The sequence below is a fragment of the Budorcas taxicolor genome, chromosome 2 (assembly GCF_023091745.1).
Source record: "Budorcas taxicolor isolate Tak-1 chromosome 2, Takin1.1, whole genome shotgun sequence".
Taxonomy (NCBI): domain Eukaryota; kingdom Metazoa; phylum Chordata; class Mammalia; order Artiodactyla; family Bovidae; genus Budorcas; species Budorcas taxicolor.
Window position 1 is genome coordinate 39,289,924 of NC_068911.1, and position 22,133 is coordinate 39,312,056.

The 22,133-nt window shown below is 57.7% G+C and overlaps 1 protein-coding gene across 2 annotated transcripts in view; it reads left to right on the top strand.

Annotated features, from left to right (window-relative positions):
* The window catches only part of CORO7 (coronin 7), a 60,495-nt gene that overhangs the window by 4,232 nt on the left and 34,130 nt on the right, over positions 1-22,133 (top strand). For both annotated transcript variants that reach the window (XM_052664255.1, XM_052664260.1), the window contains exons 4-9: positions 2,809-2,879; positions 3,261-3,444; positions 6,311-6,387; positions 14,651-14,701; positions 20,171-20,257; positions 20,708-20,790. In XM_052664255.1, coding sequence (XP_052520215.1) covers positions 2,809-2,879; positions 3,261-3,444; positions 6,311-6,387; positions 14,651-14,701; positions 20,171-20,257; positions 20,708-20,790 — 553 coding nt within the window. The remainder of the gene's footprint in view (positions 1-2,808; positions 2,880-3,260; positions 3,445-6,310; positions 6,388-14,650; positions 14,702-20,170; positions 20,258-20,707; positions 20,791-22,133) is intronic.

The following is a 22,133-nucleotide window of genomic DNA, read 5'->3' on the forward strand; positions in this document are numbered from 1 at the left end:
TACTTATAAACATTGCTTGTTTTATTTGAAGCATTTGATGACTTTTGTTAAAGTTACGGGGTTGGGTATCCCACCATTGAGTTAGAGCATTTCCTTTATCCTGGAAAGACCCCCCTCATGTCCCTTGGCAGTTAATGTGTTTGCCTCAGGCGCTGAAGCCTCAGGCATTCATGGACCTTTCTGCCTCTGCAGCAGGGGCTGCGAGCTACTGTGTGGCCAGAACTGGCCCGCTGCCTGTCTTTGTAAATAGTTTTATTGGATCGCGGCCACACCTCTTCATTGAATTATGTTCTGTGGCTGCTTTTCCCAACAACTGCAGAGTTAAGGAGACGGGTACCGTATGTCCCTCGAAGCCTGAAATGTTTTCTGTCCCGGCCTTCACGGAAAACGTTGGTTGATTTCTGCTCTGTGGACTGGCCTTCTCTGGACGTTTCACATAAATGGATTCACGTTATATGTAGCCTTTCAAATCTGGTCTGTTTCATTCGGCATAATGTCTTTGCGATCCATCTAATGTAGCCCATAGACGAATTCTGCTTTCTCATCCTTTTTCATACCTTTCTGAAGTAGGTTTCTGTTTTTATTTTCTATCTGACTGCACCATACAGCTTGCAGAATCTTAGTTCCCCGACCAGGGATTGAACGTGGAACCATGACAGTGAAAACACCAGGTCCTAACCACTGGACCACCAGGGAATTCTCAAGAAGTAGGTTTTTAAATAACCGATTTTTCAGCTAAGAAAACCAAGGCTCAAAGGGATTATTAGGAGCTTAGCGATGCTGGCATTGCTGCTGGCAGAGCCAGAGTCTGAACCCAGGTATTTTAGGCACAGTGCTGTTGGCTTTGTGATTTTTCTTCACAGGGAAGCAGCCCCAAGTTGGAGCTGTATGTAGGGTGGTGAGGGCCCTGTTACTGGAAGCTGGACTGGGCTTCGTTGGTGGATCATAGCCTCTCTGTGGCTCCAGCTTTTCAGCACCTCTCCCCAAGGGAGCAGCCTTGCCTGGAAACTGCTCCTGGGGGCGCTTCACTCCAGCTCCTCAGACTCTACCCTCGGGGCGCCAGGCACGCCTCTCCCCTTTGGGTGCTGGTGGAGGGTCGGGGGGGACTGCAGTGACAGGGGTTTTGGCTGCTGCTCTGACTTTGGGGTGCCCTGTCTTCTGGGACACCTTCTGCCTCTTAGCTCTCGGGTGGCGCTTTGGTCTGGGGAACAGGATGCTGGGCAGCATCTGGAGACCGTTTCTGCAGGACTGGGCTGGGGGACAGTGGCCGGGAGCATGCTCTAATGTGGGAAAGGCCGCGAGCTGTTGTGCTGAGGTTGTAGGTTCTGAAGCTGGGCTGACTGCCTGACCTTCAGCCTATCCCCTTCTTAGCTGTGCAGCTCTGGGCAAGTTACTTAACCTCTCTGTCCTCATGTTCTCATCCTCCACTTGGGGATGAGGCCACAGTGCCATTCTCAGGGTCGTTGTGAGGATTTGGTGAGATGAACCCTCAGGGCACGGTCCTACAGCCCAGCACAGCTGGGCGCCCAGATCAGCCGCTGCTCATTCCCTTGGGGAGGCCAGAATCTACACCCAGCCTGGGCCCTGCCCTATCCTGTCAGGAGCCCGCAGGGTTGGGTGGCAGGGATTCTGTGATCAGGAGTCCAGATTGGGGTTTTCCCAGGAGTGCCTGTCCCTGTCCGCCCCTTCTCTTCCTTGTCTCCAGGGTCCACTGGCCTGGGACGACAGTGTATCTGCTTGGCCCCACTGGGGAGGCTGGCAGGAGGGTGGTCACTATGCTCCTTGCCTTGGTGACTCGGGCCTGGCTGTCCTGCTCACATCTCAACCAGCTCTACCCCGCTGAAGCCCCCAGTCTCACTTTCCTTCTGGGCTCTCGCTCACTCCGTGTGCCCCATCCCCCATCCTGGTCCCCCCAGAGCTCAGCAGTTCAGGTTTTTCAGTTGCAAGGATCTGAGACCAACTCCAGCTTTCATAAGCCACAGAGGGATTTATTGGGAGATTCTTGGGGAGCTTCTAGAACTGAAGGAGCAACTGGACACACAGGCCTTAGGTGGGTTCTGCTCAGAGCTGACCGCCGCCTCCCAGCTGGCTGCTCTCCACCCAAGGCAGTCCCTAAGGTGCCTGTCACTCAGCCTCCTGTTCCCGGTCGTATTCCCTTCAGAGAGAAGCCGGCACCTGGGCTTGGGGCGGGTGAGCTCCTGCAGGTGGGCCAGCCCTGGCTTGTCAAGGGGCAGAGAACTCCTAGGTCGGCAGTGCCACCCCAGCCCCCTCCTGCCCGGTGCCCTGACCCGTGCCACCCTCAGTGTTCTCCAGGGCCTGCTTTGCCCCCTCCAGGAAGCCCCCCTCCATGCTCAGCCCTCCTCTTGCTGCATCTGCAGAGAAGTGCGTGTCCCTGTGGTGGTGGGGAGGGTCCGTGAGCGCTGAGTAGCCCGTGGTCTGTCCTGTTTGTGATTCCCTTGGGGGCTGGCACTTGTTTCTGTTCACCCGAACCGGGCTCTGGATTTTGCGCGAATGCAGGTGCCTGGTGACATGGGGAGCTTCCCACCCATCCTGCCAGTCTCTTGCTGCTGGGCCCTTGGCCACCAGGGGCCACAGGGGTCTGGGCCTGTGTCTGGCAGGTGGGGACTGTGGTGTTGGCCCACCGTCTCTAGAGTGCACTCCCCTTGAGGATTTCCAGCCTGCCATCGTGTGGGCAGAGGGGTCAGCCCGGAGGCCCTGGGCTGTGGTTCTGGCCTTGGGAGAGGGCACAGTGGATTGGAACAGGACATTCATCCTTGTCTGGCCGTGTCAGCTGTTTCTCTCCCACAGACCTGGTCACAGACTTGGACTTTTCCCCCTTCGATGACTTCCTCCTGGCCACGGCCTCAGCCGACAGGACGGTGAGTGGAGCGGCTGGAAGACCTGTTTGAGGCCTTATGAGGCCCAGGGCCCTGCTGGTTCCCAGTCCAGCCCCTCCTGCTAAGTCCCACCCCACCACATCAACTCTCATGCGCCCCTGGGAACTTGCTCTGAGCCACGGCTGTAACCTGTGCCCTGCTGCACGGCTCCTGCAGACAGCAGGGCCCGGGTGGGGTGGTGGGAGTCCTGGAGGGGACAGAGCAGAGCGCCTGGCTCCCCCACTCCCACGTCTTCCCCTCGGCCCCCCAGCCCGCCCCTCCCTTCCCCTGGGGTGGAGGCACCCGGAACACGGCTGGATGGAGGCAGGGAGACCCCCTCCGCCCCCACCAGCCCTGGGCTTAGAGACTCACTGTTCTCTGCAGGTGAAAGTGTGGCGACTGCCGGCATCTGGCCAGGCTCTGCCCTCGGGGCCCGGGCTGCTGCTGGGCCCCGGGGACGCCCAGGTGGAGGTGCTGCAGTTCCATCCCACCGCCGACGGCATCCTGCTGAGCGTGGCGGGCAGGGCTGCCAAGGTCTGGGACGCCACCAAGCAGCAGCCCCTCACAGGTAGGGCCACCGCGACGGCCCCTCCCCGGGCAGCCCCATCTGGCAGCACTTTCTGTCTGTTTGCAATTTCAGTAATGTGAGTTTCAAGACACGTGTCAGGTTTCACATGTGTGTGATATATATATGTATATGTAGTTACGTGTGTATGTATCTATGTATTTGTTTACCTGTGCGTGTATATATAATATGTAATTTTACAAGACTTGTTAACAAGCACCCTGACCCTCCCCACTTTCCATAGCTGTCTGTTTTCATCTCATTTGGCTGTTTTTTCTGCTTTCTTCTTCATATGTCTAAATAACTTCCTTATACTGTTATTTCTTGACTTGGGTGTCATTTCAGTTTTGAAAGCAGACTGCTAATTTCTCCTCTAGGAGATGAGAATTTTGCTGTCTTCGCCACTTCCCCCTGTCCCTGCACAGCTGCTTCTTCATTTCCCCCGGTGTGTGTCCTGGTTCATCGGACTGCTCCAACAGAATCCCACAGACTGGGATCATAACTGGGTTGTAAACATTTATTTCTCAGTTTGGGAATCTGGAGGTCTGAGATCCAGGCACGGGAGAGGACCTGCTTCCTGGTTCGCAGGTGGCTGTCTCTTCACACGGAGGCAGGGGTGAGGGAGCTCTCAGGGGTCTCTCTTATAAGAGCACCGAGCCCTTTCATGAGTGTAACCTTATCGCCTCCCAGTGGCCCTGCTTCCAGATTCCATCCCAGTGGGAGTTAGGTTTCAACCTGTGAATCTGGGGGCACACCAACATTCAGACCACGAATAGGCAGTGGCAGCTGTGGGTCAGAATCTTTAGTGTTTGTGTGATTTTGACCCATCAACAGGGACCCACCAAGGAGCCTAGGCATTTTCTGAGACAGAGTCGCCAAATCCTTTCTGCAGAGTCCTCCTAGACAAGTTCATCCCCTTTTTAGGGGATAGACGTGAAGCTCAGAGAACTGAAGGACCGACTTGCCCTGCAGGGCTGTGCAGACTGTCCAGGGCTGTGCAGGGTCACCGTGGTGGTGTCCCCCCTCTGGGGGAGGGACAAAGGGCCAACAGCATAACGGGTCTGAGGGACCCGCCTTCTGACAGTATCAGTTCCTGAGAAGTCACTCAGCGTTCACCATGGAGCCGTCTTGTGCCCCAAGGGACCTGAAATTCAAGGTGCTCCTCGCCCCCAGTGTGCTCCTGGTGCAGTTGAGAGCAGCCCAACCTTGCAGTGGAGGTGAAGACCACCAGGCAGTGTGTCATCAGGGAGTCACCGCAGCTGTAACTTCCGTCTCAGGCCCTTCTTGTCTGCCCAGCACTGTGCTGAGGGCTTCACACGGGGCTGTTGCCGTTCCCGTATAGTAGCTGAGGTTAAATAACGTGACTGAGGCCGCAGCGCAAGCGGGTGACAGGGCTGGGATTAACTTGAGGGAGGTAGACCTTGGCATGGTAGTTACCTTGGGCTGCAGAAAGAATTACCCCCAAACCCAGAGGCTTAAGAGAACTGAAAACATTTATCAGCGCCAGGGATTTGGGAGCAGCTTAGCTGGGTGGCTCTGGCTCAGGTTTTCTCATGAGGTTAAGGGTCCCACTGTCAGCGGGGGCTGCTGTCACCTGAAGGCTGGACTGGCCTAGGAGGATCTGCTTTTTAGATGGTTCACTCTCACGGTGCAGGCTGTGGGTAAGAGGCCTCAGTTCTCCCCTGTTGGCCTCCCTGTGGGCTGCTTGATCACCCTCACCACATGGCAGCTGCTTCCCCAGGGGACAGTCCCAGAGAAGCAGCAAGGAGGAAGCTGCTTATGCTGCAGCTTTGGGAGATGCATGCCCTCTGCGAAAAGCCAGTCACCAAGTCCTGCTCACACTCAAGAGGAAAGGGCTTGGGCTGCACATTTTGTTCATGTATATTTTACGTTTGTTTGGCTGCACCAGGTCTTAGTTGTGGCATGTGGGATCTAGTTCCTTGACCAGGGATCGAACTCAGGCCCCCTGCAATAAGAGCGCCCAGTCTTAGCCACTGGACCACCAGGGAAGTTGCTGGGCTGCACATTTTGAAAGGAGGAGGTGTTAGTTTCCTAGGGTTGCCGCAAGTTGAGGAGTGTAACGTAACATTTATTATCTCGCTATTCTGGAGACCAGAGTCTGGAATCAAAGTGTTGGTAAGGTTGATTCCTTCTGAGGCTGCACAGGAGACTCTGGACCACGCTCCCTGCCCAGTGCTCCTGTGGTTCCCGTGCTCCGTGGCCTGTTGATGGCTGTCTTCCCTCTCTTCACAGCGTCTTCTCTCTGTGCATGTTTGTCTCGGTCTGATTTCACAAGGGCACCATTCATACTGGATCAGAGTCTGTCCTAGCGTTAGCAACTTAACTTGATGATCTGCAAAGACCCTATTTCCAAATAAAGTCACATTCACTGGTGCTGAGGATTGGGACTTTGACATCTTTTGAGGGGAGACACAATTCAGCCAGTAACTGGAGAGATGTCAAAGAATTTGTGGACACATTTTAAAATTGTCATGCTATTCCGGGAGGGAGTGAAGAAGGCCCGAGCAGGTGCCCAGGGCAGGGGTGTGTGTGACACTTCCATGGGCTGTGTGGCCCACTGCAGGGGTATGGGGAGGCATGTTGATGGCTGGGTGAGCGAGGTGACCCAGGATCAGGGAGCTGGCTGGGGGCGTGGCCTGAGAAGAGTGGGGCTGAATGAAGCCCCGCCCCCAACCTGGAGGCCCGGCTGCCCTGGCTTCTGCACAGAAGGCACCCTCCCAGCAGCTACCCCTTCCCCAGAGTTACCCCCAAGCCAGGCCTGCCTGCACCCGCTTTCCTGAGACCCTCACTGCCTGGGACAGAGTGGGGGGACCCTGGAACCCTCCTGACCTTGGCTGCTTCTGTGCAGAGCTGGCGACCCATGGGGACCTGGTGCAGGGTGCCGCCTGGAGCCGAGATGGAGCCCTGCTGGGCACGACATGCAAGGTAAGGGTGAGTGGTGAGACGCGAGAACGTGCCTGCCAGGGCCTGAGGCATGCCCAGCTCTGCCAGGGCCGTCGCATCACAGAGCCTAGAACCCTAGCAGTACCTGTGAGGCTCCGCGGTACTTGGGGGGCAGCAGAGAACTGAAGCCAGGATGGCTGTTCCTCTCTGCTGTCCTCACTCCTCGGGCTCATACTTTTCTCTCAAAGCCCCTGCCCAGTGAGAAAAGCCCCGCACTGGTCCTTAAGGGCTCCCGTCACCACCCTCAGCCAGCCCCTCCTGGCTGCTGGCCACTTTGTTACCGTGGCAGAGAGTTGTGTCAGGCAGCATCCACAGCAGGGCACTGTGCCAGCCCCCCTCCCCCAGGCAGTCAGCAGGCCTCAGGGTCCTTGGTGACGTCAGGTCCTGTGTCCACCGTGGCCCATGCTGGTGGGGGCGGCCAGTGTAGGTCCAAGGATCATAGACAGAAGGATAATTGTGACCGCTGATGGTGACCCAGGCTGTTTAAAGAGGGATCAGAGGTGCTTTGAGTGGTTAGAGACGCCAGGGAGGCCTGGCCTCTGACCAGGGCCTGGGAGGGGAGGGCTCCTGGTGCGGGGCCGGGGGGAGCGGGCTGTGGCAGAGGGCAGAACCGTGAGCACACCGTCACGCTTGTTACTGTAGAAGCAGCTGGAAAGCAGCGGAGTGTTTAAAGCCAGACAGGGTGGGGGTGTGAGGGGAGCAGGTCTGCACCGTGAGGCTCCCTGGCCACAGTGTGGACAGAGCATCTGGCCAGTGTGGTCAGGGGAAGGAAGGAGGGGTGTCCAAAGCAGAGGTGGAGCGACCTTCGGGGGAGGGAAGGAGGAGCCTCCCGGGCAGGGGGCAATGCAGACAAGACACAGAGTACCCAAGAGAGCTGCGGGGGGGGTGTCACGAGGCCGGCTCCTGGGTTGCAGGCTGGAGGAGGGCCTGCCCCCGAGACCGTGGGGTCGGAGGCCCCAGGACGTCCCAGTGATGTCTGTTGAGTCCAGGGACTGGGCCTTGGGCAGCGGTCTGAGCTGAAGGTGGGGGTCTGTGTTCATGTGGCACCTGCAGGGTCTGAGCTGAAGGTGGGGGCCTGTGTTCATGTGGCACCCGCAGGGTCTGAGCTGAAGGTGGGGGCCTGTGTTCATGTGGCACCCGCAGAGGGACGGGAGCCCCGAGTGGGAGGGAAGGGGTGAGAGGAGGTAGAGGGAGCGAGGAGGGACAGAACCCATGAGGAGACAGGGAGCCCCCGGTCGGGGGAGGGTGCGTCTGGGGAGGAGTCTGCATGGAAGCAGCTGGCAGTGCACGACCTTCAGGAGCTTGTGGGATGTCTTCTGCCTGAAGCCGCCCATGAAGGAAGGAGCCTACACAGGCTCTTCTGGGAAGTGTGGCTCAGGCTTCCCAGGGGCAGTGAGGTTGGGGCTACCCTGCTGAGGAGGGGACAGATGTCCCAGGCAGAGGGGCTAACACAGTCCTGACAGACACCGAAAGAAACAGGGAGGGAGGAGACATGGAGGCAAGGAGGGAAGGGGATTGTCACAAGGTGTCTCCTTTTGATCACCCAAATACAGTATTTTGCTAAGTCACTTCAGTTGTGTCTGACTCTTTATGACCCCATGGACTGTAGCCCGCCAGGCTCCTGTGTCCTTGGGATTCTCCAGGCAAGAATACTGGAATGGGTTGCCATTCCCTTTTCCAGGGGATCTTCCTGACCCAGGGATCAAACCTGCTTTGGCAGCAGGTTCTTTACCACTAGTACCACCTGGGAAGCCCAAGTATAGTGTGGGGTTGACCAAAATGTTTATCTGGGTTTTTCCATAGCATCTTTTTTTTTTTTTGCCCCTTAATATTTATTTATTTATCTGGCTGGGCTGGGTCATAGTTGTGGTGTGTGGGATTTTTAGTTGGAGGCTGTGGAATCTAGTTCCCTGACTAGGGACCGAACCCAGGCCCCCGGCACTGGGAGTGTAGTCTTAGCCACTGGACCACCCGGAAAGTCCCTCTGTACATAGTATCCACATTACTCTACCCTGTACATTTTTTGTCCAGCGTAATAAACATTTTTTTCTTTCAGTTTATCAAAGATTTAACAGATGTCACAGGAAGCATTTTATCACATAGATTCACAGTTTGTTTAGTGGAGGGCCTGCTCTCAGAAGTGTGGATTACTTCCACTTTGTGTCACTGTGTTACAAACTATAACATTTGGATGTATCTCTATAGAGGGTTGTTCCCCTTTGTTCTCTGTAACTTCCTTAGCCTGGAGCAGGGGCAAGACTTTTTCTGTGAAGAGCCTGGTGGTAGAGACTCCAGGTTCTACAGACCAGACTGTCTCCGTCAGCACCGCCTGGTAAAGCGGCAGCCATGGACAGTATGTATATGACGTGAGAGCTGCAGCCTCGTGGCCAGTCCAGCCTGTGGCCTCTGCCCCACGTCCCCTCGGCTTCAGGCCCCCATCCCAGCCCCAGGCAGGGTGTCTGGGGAGCAGGTGTTTAGGGGCTGGACATGGGTCATTTCCTGTGGAGCAGCCAGAGGTACCAGCCCTCCCCAGAGCTCACGGCCCAACTGGGTCTGGTGTGAACCAGACCCCAGTGTGGTTGGAGCTCCCAGAGGGGTCACAAATGAGGCTGCAGAGGAATTAATTGGAAGGCAGGCTTGTCTCCCAGGGGTCCTGCCATGTTCAGAGATGGCCAGTGAAGGCGTGCAGCCATGTGGAGGGGAGGGTGGGGTGAGGGCAAGTGAGGGTGTGTTTTGAAAGGCAGTAGGCACCCCTAGCATTGGGGGTGACCTGATCAGATGGCGCTCTGGGGGTGGGGTGACAGCGAGGAGCATGGCAGCCTGGGAGGGGGCAGGACAGTGAAGAGTGGCTCCCTGAGGAGGGCCTGCCAGAGCCCAGGAGAACCTAGAGAACCCAGGGAGGGGACGAGAGCCTCCGGTCTGGGGATTGTGTGCGGAGGGCTCGGGGGCTGCATCAGAACCATCCCTGTTGAGACAAGGGGCTCATGCTGTCCCCACGCTGACCGTGTGCATGGGTGTGGGTGGCGGTGCGGGAGGGGTGACCGCGGTGGGCCCTCAGCATCCAGGGCTGAAGGCCCTCACCACCCAGCCTGCGGCCAGGCTGCCCCTGAGGTACTACCCCAGGGGCTCCCAGACTCCAGACTGGCCTCCTGCTTTGGGGTGGGGGGTGTCCAGCCCCTTCTCCCCAGCAGTCTTGAGTTCCATTTACCATCAAAATTGGGCACTAACTGGGGCAAGTGGAGAGAGAAGATCCATCTAGCCACAGAGCCCCACTTCCCCATCGGGTCCCAAGACGATGACTCAGCTCCATGCCTGCTGGTGTCTTCGTGGGGAGGATTAGTGGAGCCATCCAGCTCCGAGTCTGGTGGAACTCTGGCCCTCTGCACCCGGAGCCCAAAGGTGCAGGGACAAGAAGCAAAGATTTCCCAAGGGCATTGCTGGAGTGGTGCCCGGTGGAGGCGCCCCGGTTCCTGCCCCCTCAGTTGCTCTGCCTGTGAGGCTGGCCCCTTCCTGCTCCCGTCCCAGCTGCTACCGCTGCAGGAAAGGAAAAGTGGGTGGCCACTAGGGGGCGCACTGGCCCCACAGATGGCTGAACGCGGCCGGCTAGGCCTGCTCGGCGGGGTGGGCTGCGCTGGTGAGCTCAGTGCTGTGCTGGCCCCGCCAGCGCCACACCAGCCCCCAGTGCCCTGTCTGGACCCTGGTCTGTACCTGACACTGGGATTCTACGTTCCGTGGCCCAGGTCCCCGGGTGCCTCTGACCTCTGAGAATTGCTGCCATCACGTCCAGTGCACCCTGGGTTTCCCAGGTCACGGAGCACGTGAGTGGTGGAGCTGGCGTCCTAACCCTGGCCCTTTTGTCTCCACAGTAGGGGGAGTGCCCTTTGCTGCCAGGAGGCCTTCTGTCTTGCCTGTCACCTCGAGATCCAGCGCTGCCCCTGCTTGACCCGCCCTCCTTCTGGCTCCTGCTGCCGTCTCTGTCCTTAGCCTCCGGTGGTTCTTTCCTGGCCCCCACTGTCTTTTCTGTTTATTGCTGTCTCTGTCTGTGTCTCTGTTTTTCCCCATCCTCTCACTGTTCTTTCTGCCCTCGGTCCTGTGTCCCTCACTGGCTGGCCCCATCTGTCTGATCTCTGTCTGTAAGCAAACTCGTCCCGAACCTGAGACTGTGGAGTAGACAGTGCCTCAGGGTTAATCCCTGGTCTGTGCCTGGTGCCCACCTGGCACATAGCAAGGGCTCAGTAAACTACGGCCGCAAGGCTGTGCTGGGCGAGACCCGAGAACCCTGGGACCCTGCCAGGTGTCAGGAAGGCCTGGCTTTCGAGGACTCTCCAGGCTGGACCCCTGCCTTGTCCATCTGTGCGCTTGCCCAGTGCCCCCCATTTCTGCCATGCCCTCCCCGCGTGACTTTGTCTTCCCTGCACGTCACGTGCCAGCAGACTCCCGTCTCCTCATCTTCAGTCATGCTCTGTCCTCTTCCTCGAATGCCTTTCCCTTTCCAGCCCAAGCTCCGCTTGTCCTTTGGGCTCAAGTCAGGTCTGGTTCCTCCCCAGAGTTACCTGTGACCACCTCTGAGTGGCAGACACCAGCACTGTCTGCATCCCAGGCACCCGGGAGGGACCAGGCAGGCAGGGCCGGGAGTCATATATCCCCCTCCATCCCCGCTCCATCTTGCATCAGTGAGGTGTACTTGTTAAAGTTAAACCAGTGTTGCTACAGTAACTAAAGCCCACAGTTTACATTAGGGTTCACTCCACGTACTTCCTGTGGGTTCCCACAAGTGCACGACGTCCTGTGTCCCTCCTTACAGCATCACACAGGATAGTTCTGCTCCTCTAAGAAAGTGCCCCGTGCTTAACCCGTTCATGCCTGCCTGCCTCTTCCCAGACCCTCAGCAACCACTGATCTTTGTGCTGTCTCCGTAAGAGATTCGACTTCTCCTGGATGTTGAGTGTCACATAGGTGGAATCATGGAATGTGTACCCTTTCCAGATTGAATTATTTCACTTACCTAGTAATATTCATTTATGTATGGGTCTTCCCTACCTTTTTGCGGACTGATAGCTATTTTTTCAATTTTGGCATAAAAACGCTTATAAAATTTACTACTATAACCATTCTAAGTGTACAGTTCTCATATTAAGTATTTTACATTGTTCTGAAGTAGAAACTCTGCACCCGTTGAACAACTTCTCTTTGCCCCCTTCTCCAGCCCGTCGTAATCATTTTATTTTCCATACCTAGGAATTTGACTACTTTAAACATCTCGTATAAGTAGAATCATACACTGTTTGTCTTCCTATAACCGACTGACTTTATTTAGCATAATGTTCCTCAGTAGCGTCAGTTGCTCAGTCATGTCCGACTCTTTGTGACCCCATGAACTATAGACCACCAGGCTCCTCTGTCCATGGAATTCTTCAGGCAAGAATACTGGAGTGGGTTGCCATTTGCTTCTCCAGGGGATCTTCCTGATCCAGGGATTGAACCCAGGTCTCCTGCATTGCAGACAGGTTCTTTACTCTGAGCCACCAGGGAAGCCCATGATGTCCTTAAGCTTCTTCTATATTATAGCATGTGACGTAATTTCCTTTTTCAGTCTGAATAATGTTTCATTGAATGCGTTTTGTTTATCCATTCATCAGTCAGTGGACCCGTGGATTGCCTCTGGATCTTGGATTTTGTGAATAATGCTGCTATGAACATAGGTGTGCAAATATTTCTTTGTGACCCTGTTCCCAGTTCTTTTGGGTTTATACACAGAAGTGGAATTGCTGGATCATATGGTAATTCTATTTTTAATTTTTTGAGGAACTGCTTGACTGTTTTCCATATCATCTGTACTGTTTTATATTCCCACAAACAGTGCATAAGGGTTCCAACTTTCCACATCCTCACCAACACTTGTTATATTCTGGGTGTTTTTTAATTAATTAATTCATTTATTTTTGGTCACACCCAATGGCATGTGGAACTTCCCCAACTGGGAGTCAAACCCATGCTCCCTGCATCAGCAGGGTAGAGCCTTAAACTCCCAACCACAAGGGAAGTCCTATTCCGGGTTTTTTTGACAGCAACCATTCCGATGATGAGAGATGCAAAATCTTAACCATGATTTTGATTTGTGTTTCTCTGGGAATTAATCATGTTCAACATCTCTTCACATGCTCGTTGGCCATTTGTGTATCTTTGGAGAAGTGTCTATTGAAGTCCTGTGCCCATTTTTAATTGGGTTATTTGTGTTTTTTTTGTAGTGTGAGTTCTTTATATTGTCAAACGCAAGGTCACCGAGGTTTTCTCATATGCTGTCTGCTAGAGGTTTTATTGGAGAAGGCAATGGCACCCCACTCCAGTACTCTTGCCTGGGAAGTCCCATGGACGGAGGAGCCTGGTGGGCTATAGTCTATGGGGTCGCGAAGAGTCGGACGCAACTGAACGACTTCACTTTCACTTTTCACTTTCATGCATTGGAGAAGGAAATGGCAACCCACTCCAGTGTTCTTGCCTGGAGAATCCCAGGGATGGAGGAGCCTGGTGGGCTGCCGTCTGTGGGGTCACACAGAGTCAGACACGACTGAAGCGACTTAGCAGCAGAGGTTTTATAATAAAGGTTTGCATTTTAATGTTTAAGTGTATGTTCCATTCTTAGTTGATTTTTGTGAAAGACGTAAAGTCCATGCCCAGATGGATTTCTTTGCATGTGGATACCGAGTTGCTCCAGTGCCATTTGTTGCAAAGACTGTCTTTGCTCCTGTGTTGGAGGCCAGCTGGCTGTAGCTAAGGGGGTCTCTCTCCGTGCTTTGTTCCATTCCATTGGTCTGTTTGTCTGTCTTGTGTGGACCCACACTGCCCTGATTCCCAGAGCTTTAGGATATACTCCAGACCAGCAGTCCACCACCTTTGTTCTCTTCCTTTCCTGCTGTGTTGACCATTCTGAGTCTCTTGCCTGTCCACATAAAGTTCAGAATCAGTGGGTTGATATTCACAAAGTAACGTGTTGGGATTTTCATTGGGATCATATTGAATCTGTATGTCAAGTTGGGAAGAACTGATATCTTGACAATATTGAGTGTTCCTAACTGTGAACATGGATTAGCTCTCCATTTAAGTCTGTGATTTCTTTCATCAGAGTTTGGTAGTGTTCCTTGTGTCCATCTTACATATATTTTGTTAGATGTATAGCTAAATATTTCTGGGGTGTTTTTTTGGGGGGTGCTGATATAAGCAATATTGTTTTACATTTCGAATTCCAATTGTTCATCGCTGGTTGATTGTTTTTTGAAATAAGAAAATATGAACCGTGCTGACTGAAACAAAGGGGAGCCATGCTAAGATGTAAAAATAAAAAGCTGACCACCTCTCACCTGCCTCAGCCCTGGTTCCCAGTGTTAACACACGTCCCGTACCTGTCAAGACCGTTCTCCTTACTCAGCACTCTTGCAAAACATACAGGAATGTGGTCAGACAAATGGAGGTTTTGTTTATTTTTAACCACAGTAGAATCACACCACCACGAATTACTGGGCATCTTCCCTTTTGCATTTAACAGTTCATCACGGCCAAACCTGTAAATAGTCAGTGGATATAGATTCTGTCCCCCTCCCCCAGTTCTTTATGCATGTGTGTTTGTGTACACGTTCACACACTCACACACGCAGAGCGATTATTCCACAGAAATAAAGCTGTTTAAAGCATGGGCATTTTGTTTTATTTTATTTTTTCTTTTTCTATCTGTTCCCATCCCCACCTTTGGGTATTCTGAACCAGTAACTGCATGCTGAGTGTTAGATGGATGTGTAAGCATGCCATCCTGGTTAGACGCCAGGTTCAGTGTAGAAGTGATGTTGTCCTGTGAGCCCCTCTAGCCTGAACAGGCCCAGACACGTATGGCAGCTGGGAACCTCGAGTTTGGTTCTGTGCTTTGGTTTCTGTGTCTGATGGGGTCATGGGATAGCACAGTTTCGCAAGGTGGTTAGAAAGATGGGGCGAGATCGTACGCATAGTAGGTGCTCAGGAAATGTGAACCCTTGCCACTGGGTTCTCTGTTATGGGTGCCTGGGGCTGGCAGGGGGGCCTGCCCCTTGCTGTGAGGAGGAGGAACCTGGGCTGGAGAGGGCTTGTCTGGTGGGTGATGCTTGCCCTGTGTACTGCGGGGCAGGACCATCAGAGCCTGGGGTTGGAGGCCGGCCTACTGGCCCCCAGAGACCCTCCCTGCCCTAATTGTGCTGTTTTCTCTTCTCGGCTTTTCCAGGACAAGCAGCTGCGGATCTTCGACCCCAGAGCAAAGCCTGAGGCTGCCCAGGTGAGTCGTGTGGGCAGCAGGGCTGGGATGAGGCTGCAGCAGGTGTGGGCAGGGCAGCCGGCCTCTGGCACACAGGTTCTGCCATGCCCGTGCCCTGGCCCAGGCCCAGCGGGCACATGAGGGTCACCTGGGTGGTGGTTCCTGCTGCTCAGGCTGTTTCTGGGAAGCGTGTTGAGCCTTGGGAAGGTCCAGCTTTGACCACAGGGTGGGGCGCAGCCAGGCTGCCCACAGGCCTTCAGTGGAGCCATCCTGTGGCTTCAGAAAGCTAATTTGAGATGCCAAGTTCCTCTTCTTTGAGACCTTCATCCCCTCCCAGCTTTCCTGGTACTGTCAGCGGAGGTTGGCCACAGAGGAGCAAAGAGACCCAGCCCCTGCCTTCTGCACCCCTCCAGGTCCTGGGCCCTGAGCGTGTTTGGTCCAGTCTCCCAGCCAGCACTGGGGGGCCTGCCCGACCCATGGGCCCTGGGCCCTGAGCGTGTCTGGTCCGTGTCTGGCTGTGCACAGGTGCGTGTGGCCCCTCAAGTTCCAAGAGAGAGGCCAGGCCGCGGGTTTATGCTGCAGGCACCAAGCCACTGGGGACTCGTTCAGTCGTTTGAGGGCAGCCCGCTGCCAGGCACAGAATGTTCCACAGTGAACAACACGGGGCAGTTGCTACGGGTTTCTCTTGTGGGAGCGCTTTGACACTTCCCCGGGGAGCTGGCTCGGGGCAGAGGCTGGGGTGATACTGCTGACAGCCTGGGGCAGGACAGGTTGGCCCAGGAGCCCAAGCGAGGGGCCTGTCACCTGTGTCGTGGGAGCTGTCGGGGTTATAAGGCAGCAGTGAGGTGGATGGGTTTACATTTTTCAAAGTTTTTCTAGAAGCTGAGGTGCTATCTTTCCCAAGGAAGGTGCAGTGCAGTTCAGGGTCCTGGCACCAGCTGGTGGGAAGAGCTCCCCAGCGAGGCCCCAGGCCCAGCACAGATGCCTCAGCTCCGTATCTAGGGCCTGTTCCCGCCCGAGGTCAAGGCTGAACTACCAGTCTAACTCCAAGCAGCAGAAGCCAGGGGGCTGTATTCCCCCTGAGACATACACACACAACACACAGACACACACACACATCCAACAGCCTAAGCCCAAGTAGCAGTAGCCAGAGGGCTACATTCCCCCAACCCAGTACGTACACACCCACACACAACACACACACACAGATACACACACACACATCCACCAGTCTAAACCCAAGTAGCAGTAGCCAGGGGGTGACATTCCCCCAACCCAGTATGTACACACACACATAGAGTCCCCCAAGGCGGGCACACACACACCTTCACCCAGCTAGCTGCAGCTCTTTGTCTAGGACAGGGCAGTCAGCTCCACCTCCAACTGGCCAACCACCTAAAGGAGGCCCCGTCCTGGCAGGTGAGCCAGGCCCAGCAGAAGTGGCTTTGGCCCCACCCTGGCCGTGCTTCCACCCACAAGGCTGGCCCTGGTCCTTCGGCCCCATCGCCCTGTGACCAGTGGGCCAGCCGTTTGAGCCTCAGGGCAGCCTGAACAGCCGGCCTCCCTGCAGCTTTCTGCGGAACGCCTCCAGTGTTTGCCCAGAGAGAAGGACCAGGCTCAGCTCGAGGAGAGAGACGGGGGCGCTGTCCGCTCAGCTTTCTCTGGTCTGTCGCCCTCTCCTCGCCAGGGTCCGTGCAGGCCCGGCGCCGGGCACCTCCATCCCAGCCCCAGCCAGGCAGCGCCCCTGGCCCGTCCCCCAGCTGAGCGCTTTCCTCCCTTCCGTCCCCCCCAGCGAGGGGGAGGCGGCGACGGTGCTGAGGTGGAGATGGAGTGGCCGCCGTCCAAGGGCTGCGAGTTCAGCGAGGCGGGGGGAGCCCCCCTGAAGGGGGTTTCTGGGCTGAGGAGACCTGGGAAGAGCGTGGGTGGCTGCCACCCCCTCGCCGCTCCTGGGCCGGTGCCTGTGCTCAGCCCCTCAGCCCACGGGCGCGGGGGCAGCGGGGCCTGGAATGCCGCCCTCCGCCCGGCCCTGCCCCCCCCCCCCCCCCCCCCCCCCGCTTCCGCCGGGGCATCTGGCCCGCACCTGGCTTCCATTAGGAAAACCGCTGCTGGCGGCCGGGTCGGCATGAGCTGAGGGGCCAGCTCGGGGGAGAAGCCTTCTGGGAGCGCCTCCTCCCGGGATACTCCTCACCCAGAGCGGGCACTGCCCTCCCTCTGGCCTCCGCCCCCTGTCCCTGGGCCATCCCCGTGGGCTGGGACTTGGGGGCTCCTCCCCCACTGTCTTTTCTGGGCCTGGCCCCTGGCAGCTGGCGCTTGGAGCAGGAGATGCTTGGGCGGCTTCCTCCTGCTCACGCCCCCCGCTTTGTGTTTTGGTTCCATTGATGACGGATTACTGTGTCCTAGGCCCTTGGCATGCACAGCCTCCTTCCACCCTCCTGAGCATCCTGTCAAGTCAGCCCTTTGGTCACTTTTGTCCCTAGGGTCACAACAGCTCACAGCGGAGGCGAGTTGGGTCCATCTCACTCCAGAGCCCTGGGGGTCCAGAGCCCCTTCACTGTGCCAGGGCCCCAGGGGCCGGGGAGAGGGGGTGGCTGAGGCCCTAAAGCCACGGCCGTGCCAGGGAAGGTAGCTGCCACGGTGAGGGGATGCCGAGGGATGGGGAGGCTTGGGCCGGCCGGCCTGGGCAGGAGCAGTCAGAGGACCCCCGGTGCAGACAGAGGCAGGCTTAGGGGCCAGCATCATGACTGAGAAGGGGCGCAGGCGGGTGATGGGGGCGTCTCACCGCCAGAGAAGGTCCCCTTGGCCCAGACCAGCTCAGGGCTGCTCCTCCAGCCGCCCTGCCCCTCACAGGAAGCGTTGCCGTGGCGACAGAGGGGGTTTGGCGGCACTGCAGCAGCTGGAATGCCGGGTATGCGCCCGAGCTGGGCAGGCGCTGCCTGGCTGCAGCCCTCCTGTTCTCTCCTTGGGGCCAGGTGTGGGGGAGACATGGACGGAGGAGGGGGGACTCCTCCACCTGCAGGACACCTAGCCATCGGTGAGAGGGGAACCCCAGGGCCTGACCCGCAGGCTTGGCTCACCGTCAGGGGCTCCCTGTGACAAGGCTGGGTCCATGCTGCCTCCTGCCCTCTGCCTCAGGAGGAGAACCTGGGGATCCCGAGGGGAGGCTTCTCCTCCCAAGTCCCACTGAGGTCAGGGGAGAACTTGCCAGGTTTGAAAACGAAAGTCACTTTAGTCCTCTGGGATAGAGGCCTCTCTTAGTTGCTGGGGCTTCCCATGGTCCCTGGGCAGACTGAGCCGGGTGTACCCACAGCAGGCGCGCTGGGCCCAGGCTAAGCTCCGACCTGCCCTCCACTTCTTAGGTGCTGTGCCCTCTGAGGCCCGAGGCGGGGATGGAGAGCCATGGGGCGAGCCGGACCGCCCTGCCCGTCGCCACCTGCTTTCCCAGGGTGACAGCTGGACACCCAAGCTGCCTGGTGGGGGTGGCTCCTGGTCTGGGTGCTGCTGCCTCTGGTCGAGCCTGTCCCCTCGCCGGTCCTCCGTCAGCTCTGTCTACTGAGAACAGGAACGATGGTGGGCGGGCGACTGCCCTGCTGGGTCACTGAGGCAGATGGCTTCCCCTCTCTGTGCCTTTGGTTTCTCCAGGCCTAGAATAGGAAGATGGGAGACACAGGTCAAGGAACGTTCCATCCAAACGTGTGCCTCTAGAGGGGAAAGGCTCCCTCACTGCCCACAGGCTCTGTAGGACCCGGGTGCCGCCACCGCCTCCCCCGAAACCCCCTCCCCTGAGACCCCTGTGCCAGCTGTGCTGGCCTCCTGAGTCTCCAAGGCCCCACCCTTCACAGATGCCGGTCCCCACACTGGCTCGCGCCCGTCGATCTTTCGTATTTTAACTCAACTGTTATCTTAAATCCCTTTCCTCAATTATACTTCGTGTGCCCCATGACCGTCGTTTTGAAAAGAGCACATTGCTTTGTGCCCGACTCACCCCCAAACACTTCTGCAGTAGCAAGTCCGTTACGGTGCTCAGGTCAGGAAACTGAGCCACAAGCTGTTGGCTTTCCCCTAGCCAGTCTGACCCGAAGCTCGCGCCCTAACCTGCTGACATCATTGCTTCTATTTGATTCACGTGGGCCCTTCAGCCTGCACGTTCTGAGTGTGGGGACCCTTTTCTGTTTCACTGTGTCCCCAGTGCCCAGTGTCACATGCAGCTCGGATATTCATGTTACAAAAGAACAGATGAGTGAGCAGTCCTGCCTCACCCAGGACGTGACCGTCCATCTGAGAAGTGTCCAGCCCTACTGCCAGCACCCAGCGCGGTGCCTGGCCAGGGAGAGGGCTGTTGAATGAACAAAGGGTGTGCGAAAGCTGTGTGAGCTGTCTGGCACTCCTTACACGGGATGTTTGCACACCGATGAGAGGGCGAGAGAGCCCAAGTGACGCTGATGACTGACCCTGGGGTGCCGGTTCCGGAACTGACCCTCGCCCCGACCCCTCAGCCCATCTTGCATGAAGCGAGGGACGTCGGGCCCCAGTTCTCAGGCTCCAGCCTAACTTCCTGTGCCGACTCGAGCCGGATGGGAAGGGAGCAGTGAGAAAAGCTCCTCAACGACACGGAGCTGTTTCCGACGGGCTCCCACGCCGGGGTCGGCCTCCGCGGGCTGAGGAGGGGGCGCCGGGCCAGCTCCCTTCAGCCGCCTCCCTCCCTCATTCATTCCCAAGGAGATCGTGGGAAGCCTGGAGGAAGCTGGCCACGGTTTGGGGTGAGCTATTTTTGGTAACAGGGTCTTTCGTCTCAGGCTCCAGGGGCCAGGGTGACTGGGAGGGAGCTGTTTGCATTTCCTCTGCCCCTCCCCGCCCCCCCCCCGGCTCCCCTCCCCGCTGCCTGGGCCCCAGGGACAGGGCCGCCCGCAGTGTGAACCCACCTCCCCTCCCTGGCCCAGGAAGCCTTCCTGATAGCAGCCCCAGCACCACAGGAGGGCCGTGCTCTGCCCCCTCCAGTGACTGTTCCCTGCGCTGGGCACCAGGCCCTCTCCCTGGCCCCCTGGCAGTGTCAGGAGGCAGCCGTAATTCTCGTAATCCCCCGATTTGCACGCTGCTTTGTGGCAGGCCTGTTCCTATCACATGTGGTCTCAGTTGATCCTCGCGACAGCTCTGGGAAGCAGGCAGCTTGGGCCATGAGCCGGGAAAATGAAGTTCTAGGAGGGCATTGGGTCCCAGAGCCCGAGGACGGTGACCGGCAGAGGTCGGTGACCAGCAACCGAGCACCCCCTCTGGGGCACCCACAGGGATGTGCCACCATCCCGAGCCCCATGGCCACTTCAAGAGGGGCCTTGGCAGTGCACAGGGCAGCCGGACAGAGACTAAGCCCAAGCTTGGTGGCCAGGTCGGCCCTCTGGGTGCGGAGCTGGCCCCTCCTGCCCTCCGAGGGGCCCTCGGGTGGGTGGACCCCCCAAGGAGGGCCCTGGGGCTCAACGCCATCTTTTCTTCCCCCAGAGCACGCCGGCCCATGAGAACAGCAGGGATGGCCGACTGGTATGGACAGGCACCCAGGAGCACCTCGTGTCCACTGGCTTCAACCAGGTAGGGCTCCTCATGGCCAAACCGGACATACACACCACGAGGGCGGGACGAGCCCCTCTGGAAGGCAGGGGCCACGGCCGGTTCCAGGCCTGTCCATATACGGCCCTGCCCCGCGTGCAGCTGGGTCTCAGAGCCCCAGGGGACCAACGGCCGCTGAGAACTGGCAGATTCCATTTGCAGTAGCTAAGCCTGACCCTGGGAACTGTGGTGAACACCCCCAGGGACCAGAGTCCATGGAGGGCCCCACCCCCTTGTCACCTATGGGTTCTTAAAGGGGCAGGACGTGAAAATCCAAATCCTCCCTCCTTGGCGTGCCTTACCCCCACCCCCCACCCTCGTGACTGCCCTCCAAGCTCTGCTCTGGGGCAAGTGCCCCCGTGCCAGCCCATGTCCTTGGCCCCGGGGTTCCTGCATGGGCCCTTCTGAGCCCCTCTCTGCCCCTCCTTGCAGATGCGAGAGCGTGAAGTCAAGCTCTGGGACACCCGGCTCTTCTCCACTGCCCTCACCTCGCTCACCCTGGACACCTCTCCCAGGTAGGAGTGGCCGGAGCATTGGGTCAGCTGGCGAGTGTCGAAGGCCCCGTGATGTGTATAAACGTGAGCCACTGGTCGGGGGCAGGCTTCTGCATGGGGGCTCATGGTGTGTTTTGGCCTTTGGGGAGGAGACTGTGACTCAGCAGGTGGGGGACAAGGTATGTGGGGATGCGCTTGATTTTGCTGTGAATGCTCTGGTGGGGCTGAGGACTGGGACACCGAGGCTCCGATTGAGAGGTAGACGTGGGGTGACGTGGGGTAACATGGGGTCTGGAGGCAGGCCTTGGACCCGCAGGCTTGGTGAGACCCCAGCCCAGGCCCCACGCTGTCACTGGTAGTCCTGGATGTGTCAGGGGTGTGGGCAGTCACTTCATCCGCCCACCCTCCTGCAGGTGCGTGCAGGAGGGTTTACGGTAGCGTCCACAGGGTTCTGGCCGAGCCAGCTCGGTGCCGGGACTGCCCAGGCCTGGGGAGGCCAGCTGCAGGGATCAGGTACAGGGGGCTGGGGGAGGAGGAGGTGGAACCTGGTCCCCGAGCTCTGACTCAGTGTGGCTTGCTGAACCCCTTACCCAGGCAGGGACCCGCAGAGGTCAGAGCTCGGACGGGGCCTTGGTCCTTGGATGGCCATCCAGCCCCTTCCTCTCCCGTTTTACAGCTGGGGAAACTGAGTCACAGATGGAGCAGGGCGGGCCGTGAGGGGGCAAGCTGAGTGCCCAAGGAGCTCCTGCCAGGGTGGCCCCGTTGAGAGCCCCAGGGAAGGGGAAACGGTTGGGGGGCAGAAACCCTCGACTCACATCCTCTCTCATGACACAGGGAGAGGACAGGGAGCTGGAAAGGCCCATTTTGCAGATGAGGGGGCGAGGGTGAGTGAGGCCCCCCACATTCCTTTAAAGCGCACAGTGGGCATGAGGCCCCTGCCTGCTCTTGGCCATGGGGATCCCAGGGGTACTACTAGGACCCCTTCCCTGCATGGGAGGACTTAGGGCTCTCAGGCCTCCTGGCTTCGTGTCCAGCAGCCCCTTCCCCAGCCCTGGTGCTGCACTGGTATCTCATCCCCCAGGCTTCCCCAGGCCAGACACCCCTTTCTCTGCAAGCCCCCCAGCAGAGGGAGGGGACTGGCCCAGCCTGGACAAGGGAGTCCGCGCTGACCATCAAGGGCTCCTCACCCCACCACTTCCTGCCTTCTAGACTCCGCCCCTGATCTGTGCTGGTTACCTACCCCCACCCCGCAGGAACAGCCCCCGCCCAGCCCCAGCGTGGCCCCTGGGGGAGTTAACGATGCCCAGACCCCATGGTGCCACTGGCCAAGGCTGACCCTGTAATTACAGCAGTTAAGAATAGCC